The sequence below is a fragment of the Theobroma cacao genome, chromosome 5, assembly GCF_053813885.1.
Source record: "Theobroma cacao isolate CCN51 chromosome 5, ASM5381388v1, whole genome shotgun sequence".
Classification (NCBI taxonomy): domain Eukaryota; kingdom Viridiplantae; phylum Streptophyta; class Magnoliopsida; order Malvales; family Malvaceae; genus Theobroma; species Theobroma cacao.
In genome coordinates, this window is record NC_142643.1 from 46,550,551 (window position 1) to 46,568,374 (window position 17,824).

At 34.2% G+C, this 17,824-nt stretch overlaps 3 protein-coding genes, 1 long non-coding RNA gene and 2 pseudogenes across 6 annotated transcripts; all 6 read left to right on the plus strand.

The window, feature by feature from the left end:
* Positions 1-259: 259 nt before the first annotated feature.
* LOC18600438 (non-functional pseudokinase ZED1-like) lies at positions 260-3,430 on the plus strand (annotated as a pseudogene). Its single transcript, XR_016026198.1, has 2 exons — positions 260-405; positions 827-3,430. The product of XR_016026198.1 is annotated as a non-functional pseudokinase ZED1-like (transcript).
* A 226-nt stretch (positions 3,431-3,656) lies between these two features.
* On the plus strand, positions 3,657-5,754 carry LOC148763024 (uncharacterized). Its single transcript, XR_016026343.1, has 3 exons — positions 3,657-3,775; positions 3,876-3,954; positions 5,696-5,754. It is a non-coding gene; the product is annotated as an uncharacterized LOC148763024 (long non-coding RNA).
* On the plus strand, positions 4,276-5,508 carry LOC18600442 (non-functional pseudokinase ZED1-like; annotated as a pseudogene).
* A 10-nt stretch (positions 5,755-5,764) lies between the features above and the next one.
* LOC18600443 (putative invertase inhibitor) lies at positions 5,765-6,316 on the plus strand. The gene has a single exon (XM_007030884.3). The coding sequence runs from the start codon at positions 5,765-5,767 to the stop codon at positions 6,314-6,316; it is 552 nt and encodes a 183-aa protein (XP_007030946.2).
* A 3,110-nt stretch (positions 6,317-9,426) lies between these two features.
* SNF4 (sucrose nonfermenting-like protein) lies at positions 9,427-16,026 on the plus strand. 2 transcript variants are annotated; one of them, XM_018121164.2, is made up of 13 exons: positions 9,427-10,357; positions 10,488-10,575; positions 11,405-11,584; positions 11,755-11,862; positions 11,957-12,016; positions 12,384-12,473; positions 13,152-13,286; positions 13,932-14,076; positions 14,169-14,342; positions 14,839-14,902; positions 15,022-15,091; positions 15,212-15,317; positions 15,414-16,026. In XM_018121164.2, exons 1-13 carry the CDS (start codon positions 10,233-10,235, stop codon positions 15,506-15,508), a joined length of 1,440 nt encoding a protein of 479 aa, XP_017976653.2. In that variant the 5' UTR covers positions 9,427-10,232; the 3' UTR covers positions 15,509-16,026. The 2 variants fall into 2 exon arrangements, with proteins under 2 accessions (XP_017976653.2, XP_088662639.1); XM_088806513.1 differs by lacking the exon at positions 9,427-10,357 and having other exon boundaries at positions 10,489-10,575; positions 11,382-11,584.
* Positions 16,027-16,824: 798 nt separating this feature from the next.
* LOC18600445 (small ribosomal subunit protein eS27y-like) lies at positions 16,825-17,717 on the plus strand. Its single transcript, XM_007030886.3, has 4 exons — positions 16,825-16,959; positions 17,067-17,168; positions 17,256-17,284; positions 17,401-17,717. The coding sequence occupies exons 1-4, from the start codon at positions 16,957-16,959 to the stop codon at positions 17,525-17,527; spliced, it is 261 nt and encodes an 86-aa protein (XP_007030948.1). The 5' UTR covers positions 16,825-16,956; the 3' UTR covers positions 17,528-17,717.
* The last annotated feature ends 107 nt before the right edge of the window (positions 17,718-17,824 follow it).

The following is a 17,824-nucleotide window of genomic DNA, read 5'->3' on the forward strand; positions in this document are numbered from 1 at the left end:
TATCTAGAATTTTGGACTTGCATTTGTTGAGGGATTTAGGGATTTCAAAGGTTTGAGTCAATTTTAATAAGGAATACACTTAATAAAATCAATCAGCGTCATTCAAATTTTTAGAATCTGTGTCAAAGAGTTAGGCAATGATTGAAGAGAGAGTCAAACAAAGCTGCCTGTTCTTTTTTTAATGGAAGTTTTCCGTGTATGACTATGACTATTTCAGTCAAAGCTTTGCACTTCTTGTCATATACGGATGTTGATGCCTGGTATGACTTATATCTATATCTGCATCTGCTGCAGCCTGCAAATTTCCTCTCTCCAATTCTTTCTGGCATTTCTAGACCCCCTTTCTGCATCCTTGGTTCCAACAGATGTATTTCACTTGAGATTTGATCAGTTGAACATTTTCAGGTACCATTTCATGCCCCATATTGATTTTTAGTATTTCTGCGGCTTATTTCATTTTTTATCAATGTAGCAGCAAGGTAGAAATTATCGTTGACTGCTCTGTAGAACATGTTGTGTATTGCTGGGAACCATAAATGAAACTCTGGCTAAATTTAGCACTGTGGTTGAGTTGCAAAAGGGTTGGACCACAACTAAAGTTTGAGTACAAAACCTGGATTTCCAAACCAGGACTACTAGAATTTTTTTTTCAGCCTTTTAATCTGAATAATCATAGTTTTGTTTATCACAACAAATAGAATCAAACTACCTTCCATTGCAGATTGAAGACTTTGATATTCAATGTGTATTAGCCTCTCTTATTGTATCTTTCTGCCCTGTATGCCATGCTTTTTCTTTTATCTGATTTTTTAGTTGATTGGTTTAGAAGGAAGGAAGATGTGTTCGAGTTTCACAAGAAGGACACAAACCAAAGATGAGGGACCATTGCTGAAGAATGGAAGCATGTTCTTAGAAAAGCTTATTGCCTCATGTAATGGTAAATGTAATCCTATTCGTACTTTCTCTGCTGAGGAGCTCAGCAAAGCAACAAATTCAGTCTTTTACAACTGTTGCCTTAATGCACCTCAAAACTAGAAGAGGATAGACCAACTAAGGCAGATATATAAATCTATTCGTTTTAGATTGGTTCTTCTGCTGGATATCGACTCCTTTCAATGCCTAGGCAATTACTTCTGCTATCCTATTATTCATGGCAGGATAAATGTGCACTTGAATATCCCTTCCTCATATGTGGAGGCAGCAGGCTTCATTTAAAGCAAATGCTGAGTTTTTCAAGTTCTCAACAAAAGATTATAGACTTACCTAGAATTGGAGATTGGTTTATGTACTAATTGGAAATCTTCCAGGCTCCATCAAAGGCTTAGTTTACTTGTTTAGCTTGTTAGGAGTTGAAGGCATATAGACATAATAAAATCTTATTGTTTCCTTTCATAAAGTAAAGTTAAAATTAAAGCTCCAAATCAATCAGCGTCATTCAATTGTTAAATCTTGAGTCAAAGAATTAAGCAAGGATTGAAGAGACAAGTCAGAACGAAGGTGCCTCTTATTTTTTTAATGGAAGTTTTCCGAGTATGACTTTGACCATTTCAATCACAGATTTGCACTCCTTCTTATATATGGAGGAATCTTACTGATGCCTGGTATGAATTGTATCTATATCTGCTGCAGTCTGCAACTTTCCTTTCTCCAATTCTTTCTGCATTCTTGGTTCCAACAGCTGTATTTTCACTAGAGTTTTGAGTTGAACATTTGCAGGTACCCTTTCATGCCCCATAGTCATGTTTAGTATTTCTGCAGGTTATTTCACCTTTATCAGTTCAATACGTCTTTTTCTTTTTATGTTATCCTTTATTTATGACTCTAACTTTAGATTCTTAAAAAGGGTCAAAAATATAGATAGGGCTTTTTCCTTATCAAGAACCTTACTTGAAGTTTTGACAATCTTGCAAGGAATAATGAATTATAAGCAAATTTTTACTCAATACAAAATATATCCAACAACGATAATAATAATAATAAACATAAAAAAGAACTCAAGCAAATCTAGGTTAGCTTTCTTATTTTTGTTTTTTTTTCTAATGGGTAAATGTTTCAAACTCTCTTGCTTCCAACTATATATTCAGGGTCCTTACTACTACCACATCACTGTTCTATTACCTTTTGATTATGATTAGCTTGATTTCTATTGATTTCATCATTTTTATTTCAATTTCTTCTACCTTTATATGGTATTGTCCGTACTTCTTTATTATCTTGTTTGTATAAGTAATATATAATTTCACTCTCAGGCAAAATGTTAGCATGTTTGAAAGAGAAGAGACATGAACATAATTAGACACTTTTCTCAAAAAATGGAGGGGATTTATTAGAGGAGATTATTGCCTTCTGTAATGATAGATCTAATCCTATCCGTCATTTCTCTGCAAAAGAGCTTCTAAGAGCAATAAACAACTTTGATGCAAGACAGATTTTTGTGCGTAAAGGTCGTTATACATTGTACAAAGGTTCTCTAAAGGACCGTCCAATTTTTGTGAAGAAGTATTGCTATGGCGATGATCCACGGTTTGATTTTGCATTCAAAGATATTGCCATTGGATCACAAATGAGTGTTCACAAGAATGTTTTAAAGGTTTTAGGCCTAGAGACCAAAATACCACCTATAGTATATGAATTTGCTGGCACAGAAATCCTCTCCCCATGTATCTCTGCTGCTGATGTTCAGCCACTATCCTGGAAATGCAGATTGAAAATTGCAATAGGTATAGTAGATGCAGTTGCGTATCTCCACAATGCATTTTCTAGACCAGTTATCCATCGAGAAATTGATTGCTCAAATATCATATTGGATCAGAACAATGTTCCCAAGCTGTAAGACTTTGGGATATGTTTATCTATCCCTGAAGGGCAATCATATGTAGAGGATGATTCTAAGGGGACAATATGGTATAATGCACCTGAATATATGTTTCCACGTTATTTAACAGAGAAAACTGATGTTTATCAGTTCGGTATGCTTCTAATGGAGCTTTTAATTGGACAGAAGCTAGCTTTCTTATATCAGGCATATAAAGCCAGCAATACAAGGGATCTCTGTGTAATAGTGTCGATAGTAGAATAAAAAATGAAGGAATTGATCAGGAGCTGTTGCTGGATTTCACAGCACTTATCCATAGATGTGTCTCTTATGATGAAGAAAAGAGGCCAACAATGATCGAGGTTGGCAAAGAACTCAGGCGAATTTATCAGTCGTTTCCATCACCTTGTTAGCCTAGTCCCATTTGGCTATACTATTTTTCAACAGCTGAGAAAATCTTGTAAGCTGTAGTTGTATTTGTGTGCATGGCTTCCTAGACGCCAAAGACTTCGAATGTATTTTACTCTCTGTATTTATTTGATTGGCCACAAATGAATGTCCTAAACAATTTATTGTTATCAAATTTGTTTATTAGAGGAATTTGTATCAAATTTGCTTAATAAATTATTAGCACAACAAATAAGGTTAATAGTTGAAAAAAACATAATGTTGGGACGAATTGTATTTTCTTGAACTTCTAGATCAATATCGTATTAAATATACTTTAATCTTCTTTCACTGTTCTAGAATTTTCTGGGAGGCTTATTTTAATTGTTTAGCTTGTTGGAGTTGAAGGAATAGACATAATAAAATCTGATTGCTTACTATTATAAATTAAAGTTAAAATCAAAGCTCCAAATCAATTAGCGTCATTCAATTGTTAAATCTAGAGTAGAAGAGTTAAGTAATGACTGAAGAGAGAAGTCAGAACGATGCTGCCTCTTCATGGAAGTTTTTCAGGTATGACGTTGACCATTTCAATCAAAAGCTTTGCACTTCTTCTCATATATGGAGGAACCTTACTGATGCCTGGTATGACTTGTATCTATATCTGCTGCAGCCTGCAACTTTCCTTTCTCCAATTCTTTCTGCATCCTTGGTTCCACAACTGTATTTTCACTTGAGTTGAGCATTTACAGGTACCCTTTCATGCCCCATAGTCATTTTTAGTATTTCTGCAGATTAACTCAATCCAATTTAACACTGATTCCCCCCCCCCCCCCCCCCCGGCCTCAAAGAAGAAGTCCTCTGTTTCTATATTTAAGTTGATCTAATTCTAGTGTTGGCTTGGACAAGTCTTGTAAAGAATACTACAGATTGAAAGAAAACATATTTATTTACATTGTAGTCTGTTGATTTAGTCATTTTTATTTCAATTTCTTTTACCTTTACATGATACTGTCCATGGTTCTTTAATACCTTATTTTTATAATTAATATAAAGTTCCACTCTTAGGCAAGATGTTTGCATGTCTCGAAGTGAAGAGACATGAAGATAATCAGACATTTTTCACAAAAAATGGAGGGGCTTTATTAGAGGAGCTTACTGCCTTCTCTAATGGCAGGTCTAATCCTGTCCGTCATTTCTCAGCAAAAGAGCTTCTGAGAGCAACTACCAACTACGATACAAGCCAGATTTTTGTGGAAGGTTGGTGGTTATCAATTGTACAAAGGCTCTCTAAAGGACCGTTCAATATTTGTGAAGAAGTATTGCGATCCATGGGTTGATTTTGCAATCAAAGATACTGCCATTGGATCACAGATGAGTGTTCACAAGAATGTTTTCAAGGTTATAGGATGCTGTTTGGAGACCGAAGTACCAACTATAGTGTATGAATTTGCTGGCACAAATATCTTCTCCACATGTATCTCTGGTACTGATGTACAACTACTGCCGTGGAAATCCAGGTTGAAAATTGCAATTGGTTTAGCAAACGTTCTTGCATATCTTCACACTGCATTTTCTAGACCAGTTATCCATCGAGATATTAAATCCTCAAACATCATACTGGATCAGAACAATGCTCCCAAACCCATTGACTTTCGACTATGTATATCTATTCCTGAAGGGCAATCACACCTAGAAGGGGATGTTATAAGGTGAACAGAGTGGTTGACTCCACCTGAAAATTGGGCTACAAGTTATTTAACAGAGAAGGCTGATGTTTATCAGTTTGGAATGCTTCGAATTGAGCTTTTAAGTGGATGGGACACAGCTTGCTATCTATTGGTGCATTATAAATCGGATGGTGATCAAGGGCATTGTGTGGAAAAGCTCATTGATGTTGTCGATAGTTGAATAAGAAATGAAGTAATTGATCAGGAGCAGCTGCAGGATTTCGCAGCACATCTCCTTAGATGCATCTCTTTGGATGAAGAAAAGAGGCCAACAATGATTGAGGTTGGCTAAGAACTCAGACGAATTGATCAGTCCTTCCCATCACCTTGTTAGCCTAGCCCCATTTGACTATATATATATATATCACTTCTAGTAGCTGAAAAAACTCTTGTAATTAGTTTTAATTGTTTTTAGCATGCATGGCTCTATATAAGCCATCGATTTATGGAACTTGGCCTGCCTGTAAGATTCTAATTGCTCTAAGACAGTTAGTAGGTTGCTCCCATGGGGAATGTAAATGCCCTAAACAATTTTTTTTATCAAAAATTATTTTTCAAGAATTCTATGTAAGATTGTAGTGAAATATGTTCGATTTTTTTAAGATTCTACAGTACATTTCATACCAAGTTGTATTTTTTTCCTAAAATTCTACATTAATATTTAGACCAAATATACATGCATTTTATAGAAAGAAGAATCCACCTTGTATTATAAATTTATAACTTTCCATATATATTTTTTATTTCCTTGTCTCTTCTCCAGGTGAAGTAGCTATACACAAATCCTCTTTGGCTCTTTGCAGCCTTCTTTGCAGGCTTCACCGCCCCCAATATGGCTTCTCCACAATGCTATCGTTTAGTTCTTGCTTTGCTAGCCACCTCCCTCTTCATCAACCCTTCCTGGACTGACGAAGCGACTCAAAACCTAATAGACCATATCTGTCGACGAATGGAGGAATATGCATTCTGCGACAACACTTTCAACCAAAACCTGAAAGGTCGTCATGCAGATATGGCAGCTGTGACCCTAATAACCATCGAGCAAGCCGTCAGCCATGCGACCAACACCCACAGTTTCATCGCTCGACTCCTCAAGAAGGCGACCGATCCAGCAGACAAGAAGGCTCTCACAACCTGCCAAGACGCTTACCACCTGGTGATGGGTGGTTTCCAGGAAGCTGCAGCGGCTTTCTTTCTGAAAGATTATGACAGCATGTTGTTGTCCGAGAGGCCAACACCTAGAGCACAAGCTGGTTGCACCGCTATCTTTAACACCCCACCCAATCCAGCTAGCCCTGTTGGTGATAGAAATAGGCAAATGAGGATCTTAATTGCCATGGCCATTGCTGCTGGAACTGAGCTTACCAGGCCTCTTGATTCATAATCTTAATTCAGCCTTAGTCCACAGAGAAGAAGAAATGTCTTAATCTAATACAGTAGAAATAACCCACATTTAACCGTTATTACCTGTAAGAGTTTAGAGTCTCTCCTAACTCTCTTAAATTCTCAATGTATCGAAAAGTAAATAAATTCATAAACAAAAACATACAATTATATATCTAAATATACATGTTTTCAATACACATAAATTTTGATCTAAAAAACCAAATGATGTATGATAAGTACACAAGAGAGTTTAATTTCTAGATCAACTAGAAAATTGCAGTATCAGAAGAAAAATTACACCCCTTCTTCTCCTATTGCAGTATAAAATGCTATTTGATTCTCTGATCACCTTTCTCAATGATGAATGTCATTGACTTGTGTTCTTAGTCCATCTTAATGGCTAGCTTCATCATGATCTTTTTTACAAATTGTAAAAAGTTTGCAAGATGCACCTTCTCACAACAAATTTGACTAATTTTAATTACATTTTTTTTCAATAATATTATTATAAATCATTTTAGTCAACTCTTTTTTTGCTTTTTAACAGCACCTCAATAGATTGATTGTAATTATTGAGGTTCCATATACTAACAATAATTACACTTCATTAATTATTTCGTTACGTATACGTTAGATTAAAACCCGAATTTATTATTGTGAAAAATTAAATTGTTTTAATTGGTTTCACTTATGATTATGGGAATGACATAAGTTAGGAAAAAAAGTATCTTAGAGTTTGATGATTACAAAGGAATCTCAGTATTTGAGATCATAATCTCAGTTTCTTCTTTGTCCACTAACCACCCGACCAAATTACTTAACACTCTAGGGAAAAAGAAAAGGGAGTAAGGACAACTCAGTCATAAATATTTTTTTTATTTTTATAAATTTTAAAATAAAATATTTAAAAAATGGGTCGAAGAGAATATTATCGAAGATATTTAAATAACTTAATTTGATCATCTCGAAAAACCATCAAAGATATTGAAAATGTAAGTAATTGCAAGTGCACATTTTATTAATCTTTTTCTAATTTATTTATTTTTTGTATAAGATCGATTGAACTTCAAATATAAAATATTTTATTTAAACTCTAAATCGATCATCCATGTTTAATCATTAATAAAAATTGAAAACATGGACATATTCAATCAATTGATAAAAAAAATTAAGAATATGTATAATCGAAAGTAAAGATTATCTCGATTTAAATTAGGTGTGATTAATTTAACATAAAAATAGTATCGATTTTATTAGTTTTTTTTTTGTAGTTCTTTCCTCTTTTCATTTTTTTCCTTATGAAAGAAAATATAAAATTAATAAAAAATAACCATTTTAAGAAAACAAAAACAAAACTCACAAGGAAAAAATTATAATTAAGAAAGGAGAAAAAGAAAAGCTTTTTGCGTACGGAATTTTATGATGAATTAGCTTACAATAACAAAGCATCTATCTGTCTCTCTCTCTCTTCCCATGGTGGCGGAGCTGCCCGGGAATCACGGTCAGCAGTGGCCCCACATCATTGCCCATTGATCTCATGGGGCCCACTTTTCTCACCTGAAAATCACTTCATCACCGTCCAATCCAATCACACCCACAGGCCTCACCATGTTGCTTCGGAGCACCAATCGTTTCTACTTTAATTTTTAAAATTTATTTACATGGAAAACTTCCAACTAGTTAAATATTTATTCGTTTTAACAATTAAAAAATTAGCAAATTAGAGACATAAAAATTTTGTTAGTTATTTATATAATGAAATTTATTCACATTAAACAAATTATTAAGGTAATTACCTAATTTTTTTCCTAAAATAAAAATTCTATAAATAAATATACATATATTTCCTGTTTTGTCCATTGAATTTTATGTATTAAACTTATTATTAATTTTAATGACCTGATCATTAAAACAACGAATGATTTTTTATTAATTACAATTAAATAATTTTATTTTTGGTACTTTTCTTAGGTCAAATATTTGGTAATCCTTCAAAACTTAATTAAATTGAACCTGATTGTGATTAATTTGTTTTAAAATAAATGTTTAAAGTCAATAATTAAAATTCAAATAAATTTAATCTTTTATCATTTAATACATCTTAATAATGTCATTCTACCTATTAACGAATAGGAAATTTAATAAATGCTTTCGATTACCTTGCATTACTCATTCCCATTAAATAGAATTAGAATATTTTATAATTAGATTCGAGTAGGGTTTGAGTAATAAAATTATTACTTATTACGATTGTGGATGGTAATTGCAGACTAACCACTATTTGCATACGATTATAAATAATAATTTTTAATATTAAATTTAAGCTTTATATACTATTTGTTATGTTTATAAATTACTTATAATTTGTGTCATATTTATTGGAATTCATTAATTATTCTAAGCATGATTTAAACTTTAATTTTTAATGAGTTAATTTTAATTTAATAATATAATTTTTATTAATAAATATGTAAACATAATTTAAATTTTATTATTATTTAAATTCAAGTTTGAGTTTTAGTTTTTTTGTAAGTATTAATAATCCTATTCAGATACGAGATTTTCATTTTAATCAAATTTGGATAGAATATGAGTAATTAAATTATGAATTGAATTCAAGTTCAAATTCAAATATCTCAAAATTAACGAATATCACCCACTAACATTTAATAAAAATGAACACAAATTAAAAGCAATTTTCTTTTCTCTGCTTTACATTTGAATGAATAATATAGTAGCATTTTTTTGGTATAAAAATAATATTTTTAATCATAAAAATTAAAATCCTTTTTCAGTATTTATTAAATAAAATAATGTTAAATAATAGTTAATGCTATAGAACCTAGTATTAGAGAAAGTTTTAATCATTTAAATAATAAAAATTTACGTAATTGAATACATTAATAATTAAATTAAAAAATAAATAGTAATAGAAGTTTCTATACCTAAAGCTTCACTTCAGTCTAAAAATTTCACCATCATAAAGTTTTTTTTACTGCAATTATAAAAATAATTGTAATTACTATTATTGTTGTAATTTTCTTCTTCTTCTTCTTAACTTATTTATTTATAAATATAAATATAAATATATTTTTAAATTGTTTCTTTATTTTTTTCTTCCTTCTTTTGCTTTATTCATCGTCAGATTCTTCACTGAGAGGCCACAAAATCTCTTGAAGATCCAACCCAATGCCAACTTCTCTCTAATCTTTCTCTATCAAAGTTAGGGTTTTTTTTCCCCCTCTTTCAAGCTCATCCTTTTGAAACTCTTCAAAATTTCCTCTTTCCAAAATTACCCAACCCAAAAACCAACTCTTTTTTACCTTCCCCAAAGTTTCAATTTTTCAGGGTTTTGGGTTCGATTCAGTGTTAAAATTCTTGCTTTGAAGCTCAGATCAGAGCTTGAATTCTGGGTTTTTGATTGTTGGTTGGTTTGTTTTGTTGGTGGGATTTTGGGGGTTTGTTGATAGCCATTTAATTTGTTGACTTTTGGGGTTGAATTTGTTCATTTCTGGAGGTTTGGATTGGGTTTTGTGGGTGCCACATGTAGAGGATTATTGAAGCTTGTGTTGGATTTTAGAGGGTTTCTCATTTGGAGATTTTAGGGTTTGGGTTTTTTATGTAATAATTAGAACAAGTGATCTTTTGTGGGTATGATTTTGATTTGGTGGCTTTAATGTATAACCATTAAGGGGTCCTCTGCTCTTTGCTGTAGAGGATCCCTATTGAAGAAAATCCAAATTTTTGTGATGTTAAGTTATCAATCTTGATCAGTTTGGGTGAACTTTAGCAAGTACTTTGCTTAAATTTTAGTGCTTTCTTGGTGAAGAAAAGAGAAAAAATCAAGTGGGAAATTTGTTGACTTTGAGTTTTGGTGGATTGATAATTTGGTGTTTGTGTAAATTGTGGAGGAGATGTTCGCTTCTGGTCCAGAAACTGGCCAAGAAAATAGTGGAGTTTCAGGGCCACTTTTGATTCCAATGCGCTTTGTATGGCCTTATGGGGGAAGGAGAGTGTTTCTCAGTGGCTCCTTTACTAGGTGAGAGACTGGAAAAGATCAAAATTTCCGTTTTTCTATCACTTCCTATACTTATTTGTTAGATTTATATTTTAAGGGTTTCACTAATTTAGGTTGGACACGGCAATTGATTGTGTCATTTTGTACACAGGTGGTCAGAGCATATACCTATGTCTCCAATGGAGGGTTGCCCCACTGTATTTCAAGTTATTTGTAGCTTGAGCCCTGGATATCATCAGGTTAATCAGTTTTTTTAATGATCATTATCCGTAGTTCACATTGAAAAAGCCATATTTGGAACTGAATTCTTATTGAAAATGTGATAGTGCTCTTTGTTTTGCTAAATAGTTGTGTAGATTTGCAGATAAAATTCATGATCATTTCTGATACTGTTATATATGATGCCTCACAATCTGTTAATAATGAATGCTTGATAGGACATATATCTTTGAAGGAGGGGAAGGGATAGTGAACAAATAGGTTATTATTTTAGTTGCTTGCCAACTAGCTAATAAGTAATAACCAAAGTGCAAGAAGTATGGAAGGTATTGGTCCAGCCTTTTGTATATAGAAGAATTGGACCTGTTTAAGGAACATATTTAACTGTATTCTCCTCTAAAGAGCACATGGGACTAAATCTTTTATTTTCCTTTCCAATTGAGTAATTGTGGAAATGGCACTGATAATCCATTGGAGGTAAATGCTAAGTACCTTTATGTTCTGTTGATAAGATCCTACTTGAGTTAATAAATCCTACATCCTAGAGATTATGCTGGTAATGGTAAACTAAGCTCATTAAGTTGTAGCTTCAATAGCTCATGTGCTGCTTTATAATGTCTGTTGAAATTTTGTTATCATACAAATATAACCATTTTGTAATTGTTTTTCTCTTTTGAAGCATGTTGTGTTATAAACCCAAGAGTAGAGAATACATGAAGGAAAGCTGCTCATATCATTGCTCATCCATATGTGGTATCATGTGGATGCATGTGTATTCCTAACTCTGGCATGCACGTCCTTTTGTAACTCTAACACTGATCTTCAGGTTTGATTTCTCTATACTGGCAGTTTAAGTTTTATGTTGATGGAGAATGGCGGCATGACGAGCACCAGCCATTTGTAAATGGTAATTACGGTGTAGTAAACACCGTCTTTATAGCTAGGGAACCAGATATGGTTCCTCCAACGTCTAGTCCTGAGACTCCTGGTAGATCCAACATGGATGTTGATGATGTTTTTATTCGTTCGGTATGCTTCTTACCTTTTTCAGTGTTTACATCAGTCCTTTATTGAGTTGTTATAGCAGTCCTTTTTCAAGTCTTGAGGTGCCTGCTTTTTGCAAAGGAATCGGACCTAAAATTATTGTGAGAGTTTTAGATGGATAAACACTTATGTTCATTTATGGGGTTAACTTGTAGGAACCAGTTCCAACAATATCAGATGCTGATTTAGAGGTCTCTCGTCATCGTATATCTGCTTTCTTGTCAAGACACACTGCATATGAGTTGCTTCCAGAGTCAGGCAAGGTTTGAATGCATCACCTTTCTATGCAAGCTGTTTATGTGGTAACTTTTGGGGTAGCTTAAGGCTGGTTCTATCTGAATGTGTCCATTGCTGCAGGTTATAGCCTTGGATGTTAATATAGCCGTGAAGCAAGCATTCCATATTCTGCATGAACAGGTGAATCTCATTCACAAACTCAAAAACATGCAGAAAGGAAAAAATATGCACAGTCACTCCTCATAAAGGTCCCATTTCAAGTGTTCCCTGTTTTACATACGTCTGTCTTCCAGAGAGGAGATAACCTTGTACTGCATGTGCTTTCTTATTTCTCTAATTTCCTCACTTTTCTCTCTCCCCTTTACGTTTTAGCTTTATGCAGCTTATTTGACATAATTCTTCCTTCCGTAGTTTCTTTGTTATATATCTCTTACTTTTTTTAAGATCTTTTGCCCATTACAACTGTGTGCAATTTATCTAGGCTTTACCCTTCACCCCGCTGATTATTAGCTGAGATTTCATTGTTGTTGATTTATGCTACTTTCAGGGAATTCCAGTGGCTCCTCTCTGGGATTCTTGCAAGGGTCAGTTTGTTGGAGTTCTTAGTGCATTAGACTTTATTCTTATCCTAAGAGAGGTGAGTTTGGAAGAAAAATTTTTCAGTTTTCCCATCAATTTTAATCTAACCTGTGATTAGTTTCAAAAAATTTTTATTTGTAACTGGAATAAATTTAGCTACTTTATTAAGGCCAATGTCCTTTTAGAGGCCCAGAGATTTATGAATTAGGGAAATGAATTTTCATGAAATAGACTGGTGGCTTTTTCTTTCAATGGACTTCTGGCATGAAATTAACCAGGCTTCTCTCTTGTTATGCTGAAATTTGAGGGTGTCCATGATTGTCAAGAGAGAGAAATAGGAAGTGGTTGAACATACCACTCACTATATGACCCTTATAACTCAGTACTCCCTCTGACCAACCTCTATTTGATAGAGAGATAAGGGTTTGAGAAACAATTTATGTTGTTCTTCATTATAAATTATTGATGAAATTTTCAATGTTGAGAGATATTTAATCATGATTACAAATTTCTATGAGTAAAGATTTATTTTTGTTTTCCATAGTTAACTGTTTGTTTAAATCACTGTAAAGCAATTGTCAAAGCAGCATATTTTTGTAGGAGTATTTATGAGCCGTTATTTAATCTTTCTCACACATACTAAAAGTAGAATGTGGCAATGCATGCTTTTTTTTTTTCTTTATTTGCAACAATATTCCTTGGGTAAGTTTAACATTTCTAACCCTTTGAAGGACAGCTGGGGAATCATGGTTCGAATTTGACAGAGGAAGAATTAGAGACACACACAATATCAGCTTGGAAAGAGGGAAAGGTGCAGCTTAGCAGACAGATTGATGGCAGCGCAAGATCATATCCTAGATGTCTTGTTCATGTAAATGCTTCCATTTCCAGGATGCTCTAGCATTTCTAACCCATTATTCATGACTGCCTCTGATTTATTTGTACATGTTTCATTTTTAGGATGATTCATGAAGGTGGTGAATTAACTTCATTATTGACTTCATTCTCTGATAGTATGTTAAATGAAACTTTTAAGTTCAATTACTGCTTATGGCTAGGAAGAAGAGTTGTTAACTGTTGAAATTGTTAGGATTAGCTGTTTTTGACCATGTGATCTTGAACTATTGCTTTTTGATAGTAGAGTCTTCTGGAATCTATTCGTGAGAAGAGATACTGATTTCTTAGGAATACGGCAACTCCAGATTTTGGAAGGACGATTAATTGGACTCTATAAAATCTTGATGTTTCTCCCAAAATTTAGAATGGAATATATAACCAATTTTTAAGCTCTTTGAGTCTTTCTTTCATAGCCCATGCTTCTGAAGAATCTGCATTGTTCTTTTATTTATCATGTTATGACTCCAACTTGTTTGTTTGATGCAATTTTTGTTATGGGTAGAATATTTCTATTGCTAATATTTGAGGGGGCTTGGTTTTCACTGAAGTTGGAGCTGCCTTCTATAAGGTTTGGCTACTGTTTTATCAGTACCATAACATTTATGACCATTGTCTGCAGGCTGGGCCTTATGATTCTTTGAAGGATGTTGCTCTGAAGATTTTGAAGGGTAAGGTGGCTACGGTTCCCATCACTCATTCTTCGGCACAAGATGGTTCATTTCCACAGCTGTTGCATCTTGCCACATTGTCTGAAATACTAAAATGTAAGAGTTTCTTTTGTCGACGGCCGAGGGTACATGATTTCCTACTCGTCTGAGGGAGCATGAGTTCTTACTAGCCACAACCTAATTTTCAGGTATATGCAGACATTTTAAACATTCTTCTAGCTCCTTGCCCATTCTTCAGCAACCAATTTGTTCAATTCCCTTGGGTACTTGGGTACCAAAAATTGGGGAATCAAATGGTCGGCCATTGGCAATGCTGCGGCCAAACGCCTCTCTTGGTGCTGCCTTATCGTTGTTAGTTCAAGGTAACCTGCGGCCCTTTGTGCTTAAGGTTTTTTGCTGCTGTTTCTGTTTTTACTATAAGATACAAATTATCACTTAGCAGGCAGAATGGAAAAGAATGGACTGTTTTAAGCATGCTTTCTTGTAATGTTGAATTAGGAATGTTAATTTTGCATCTACGCCTTTTCATTTCATCTTGAGCTTGTTTTACCTTGCCTTCTTGGTGAAAGTTCAAATGTTTAACTGGACAACCTATGTAAGCAAGTTCATTGTAGATATTTCGGATGGACATCATCATGTAGTTTTCACTTTGCAACTATTTCCATTTTTTTTTAGAGGCATTCCTTTTTTCCTTCCTCTAAGCTTTGTGAGACGGAATGTTTTAATGTCTTTGGGGTTGTTAGTAATCGTCGGTACTTCTTGGTCTTTGTGTCTTCTGTTCCATTCTTTCTCCCTTCCCTCTTCGTCTTTTTCACCTATGTTGTTAATCATCTTACAATATGACACCTTGTTTTGCAGCCGAGGTTAGTTCGATACCAATAGTGGATGAGAATGACTCATTGCTTGATATATATTCACGAAGGTAAAGCCTTTCTCTTTCTAGTGGGAAAGGAAAATTGAAAAAGAAGAGACTATTGGATGCCAAACCAAATGTTATTTAGTTCCTTAACAAAAGTTGTCATCTGCTTGTTTGCTTGACAGTGATATAACCGCTTTGGCAAATAATAAAGCTTATGCACAGATTCATCTTGATGAAATGAGTATACATCAGGTAATTGTGAAATGTCATTAAGCTGTGCAGCGCTTGATAGTTTAAATGCAAGTAGAGAAAGAGCTTTTCTTATTAGCCAAGATGTCCTTGAAAAAACTTTGTGATACCCACCTCTTGCAGGCCTTGCAACTGGGTCAAGATGCAAACTCTTTCAATGGTCAAAGATGTCAGATGTGTCTACGATCAGATACCTTGCACAAAGTGATGGAGCGGTTGGCAAATCCTGGTATCCTTTTCATCCATCCTCATTTATTTTTTCATATAATGCAGCTAGTTCTCTTATGTGATTCACACTAGCGTTTTGTTGCTTGTATTCTCACAGGGGCTAGGAGACTTGTGATTGTGGAGGCTGGCAGCAAGCGAGTAGAAGGAATTATTTCATTGAGTGATGTGTTTAGGTTCTTGCTTGGTGTTTAGCTCAGAAAAGGTCAAGTTGTGTTTCAAAACGAGGGCTTTACTGTGGGTGGCGTTGAGGAAGAGATCCATTAAAATTTCATTTGAGTTCTGTTTTTCTCTGCTGCTCTTATCTGTCCCTCACCTGGTGAATGGTCTTTATTTGTTACTCTCTGAGTCTTTTGATTTGGCAGGGCTTCATCACTCTGAGCCCGCCCCACCCCTTTTTTAGGATAGAAATTTTCAAAGAGCAAGAAAATGAATTTGTAAATTGTGAGAATTCAATTTTTCCCCGTCATTTCAATAACCTAATTATTGTCAACTCAACCATGCTGCTGCAGCAGCTCCCAATATCTGTGCTAACAGAGAAGTGAGGCAGAAAAAGAACAAAAAAAAAAAAAAAAACCCAAAGATTTAGGTGATGCTGGAGCAGCTTCTTATCTCATTTTGGTTCATATATAGTGTCTTTTCCCTAGAAAAAAATTGATGGTGGTGCATGTACTTGCTTGTTTATGTTTGATAATGTTTGTTTTAAGGCCAAAGCAGTAATTCCCTTATCAGTATAATTATGTGGTACAAAAGCACAAAGTATGTGAATAACAGTTTGTCATTACCATATGGTATACTTAGTCTCTCTGCCATATCTGAATAGTTCTGTTATTGTAATGTCAAAACATGTAAATTTATATTTCTCTCTGTGTTCTCTCAGCTCTTGGCTGGAACCTCCTGCCCTTTATCCAAAAATCTTTTGCTTAGATAGTCAAAAAGGGTTATTGTATTATAATAATTTGAAAATAAATTTTAATTTTTAATGTTTTTGTTAGATTTTAAGGATTTATTTTTGTACAAATTGAATATTAATGACTCGTTTTGGTATGATAAAAAATTCAGAATTAAGTTAAAATATATCATAATCTAAAAGTTTTTCTATTATATAAGTCTAAATCTTATTAGTAAATATGGTAGTTGACATTATTATGCGATAATTAATATTGTTAAATATATTGATTACAATCACGATCATGTCAGTTGTCCACGTCATATGTTACATTATTAGAAAATGTTAGTTGATTTTGGGTTTGACGGTGATTAATTTTTTGTTAAGGGTTAAAGGATTTTTTTTTTGCACAAATCGAAAATTAATGACTTATTTTGATACGATAGAATAATTAAGAATTTAATTAAAAAAATCATAATTTAAAGGCTTTTAGCTTGGGCTAGAATCCAATCTATCTCCCAGACTTACCCAAACCCAGATTGCAAGCAGAGGCCTGGGGACCAAATCCGAATTCAAGTTACAAGCTTGGGCCCCGTTGGGTTTTTGTGTCTCAAACAGACCTAGGGCAACTAGTCTTCTTCACCATATATAAAAGGACCGCATTGGCAGTTTCTTCTTCCTTCTTCATCTCTGCCGCCTGCCAAGCTTCGAGGGTCTCCAGGTTGCTCCTCGGACATCTAGCAGCCAACCCAAAATGGTATGTTTCAATCTCCCCTTTGGTTTCGGCTTGTTTTTGTTATGTTTTTTTTTTTTTTTTGTATAATTGAACCTGGTTTGAGGTTGTTTAAATTATGGAATTATCAGGTTCTTCAAAACGATGTCGATTTGCTGAATCCTCCAGCAGAGCTTGAGAAGAAGAAGCACAAACTCAAGCGTCTGGTTCAGTCGCCCAATTCTTTCTTCATGGTAATTTGTTTTTTCGACTTCTTTGTTTCCATATCTTTTCACCCTTTGATCCATATCTTAACTCTGTTCTTTTTACCCTTTGCAAAGGATGTGAAATGTCAAGGCTGCTTCAACATGTAAGTCCTTCAATTGTCTGGAAAATCGTCTTTGGGTCTTTAAATTTATGTGTTTTGACGCATATTCAGCATGCATTTCGTTCTTAATTCTTGTCTTTTGTTGTCCTTTTTGGCAGAACAACTGTGTTTAGCCACTCTCAAACCGTGGTGGTGTGTGGTAACTGCCAGACTGTTCTTTGCCAGCCTACAGGAGGTAGAGCCAGACTCACCGAGGGATGCTCTTTCCGGAAAAAGGGGGACTAATCTGCTCTACATGATTTGACAAGAGTTTGACCCCTATATGTTTCAAAATGTTCATCTTTATAATTTAAAATTTTTGTAGTACGTTCAAGGATTTGATTACAATCTTGTTCCTCTTTATGATCTTGATCAAGTAGAGTTTTTACATGTAGTGGATGGTTTCTTGCTTCAATGAATGGAGTTTTGAGTTGCACTTGATTGGCTTTCGATTACATATTAGTAGAGATATGTCTGCTCTTGGTGTAACCATTATGATCCTTCCATGTATATCGTTCTAGATTTGATGATTGGTTTGATGCT

Coding starts and splice junctions, on each gene's coding strand:
- LOC18600445 (XM_007030886.3), top strand. Junction 17,169..17,255: donor CGCCCAATTCTTTCTTCATG/GTAATTTGTTTT, acceptor CCCTTTGCAAAG/GATGTGAAATGTCAAGGCTG. Junction 17,285..17,400: donor TGTCAAGGCTGCTTCAACAT/GTAAGTCCTTCA, acceptor CCTTTTTGGCAG/AACAACTGTGTTTAGCCACT.
- SNF4 (XM_018121164.2), top strand. CDS start 10,233: ATGTTCGCTTCTGGTCCAGAAACTGGCCAAGAAAATAGTGGAGTTTCA. Junction 12,017..12,383: donor TCCATATTCTGCATGAACAG/GTGAATCTCATT, acceptor TGCTACTTTCAG/GGAATTCCAGTGGCTCCTCT. Junction 14,077..14,168: donor ATTGTCTGAAATACTAAAAT/GTAAGAGTTTCT, acceptor CCTAATTTTCAG/GTATATGCAGACATTTTAAA.
- LOC18600443 (XM_007030884.3), top strand. CDS start 5,765: ATGGCTTCTCCACAATGCTATCGTTTAGTTCTTGCTTTGCTAGCCACC.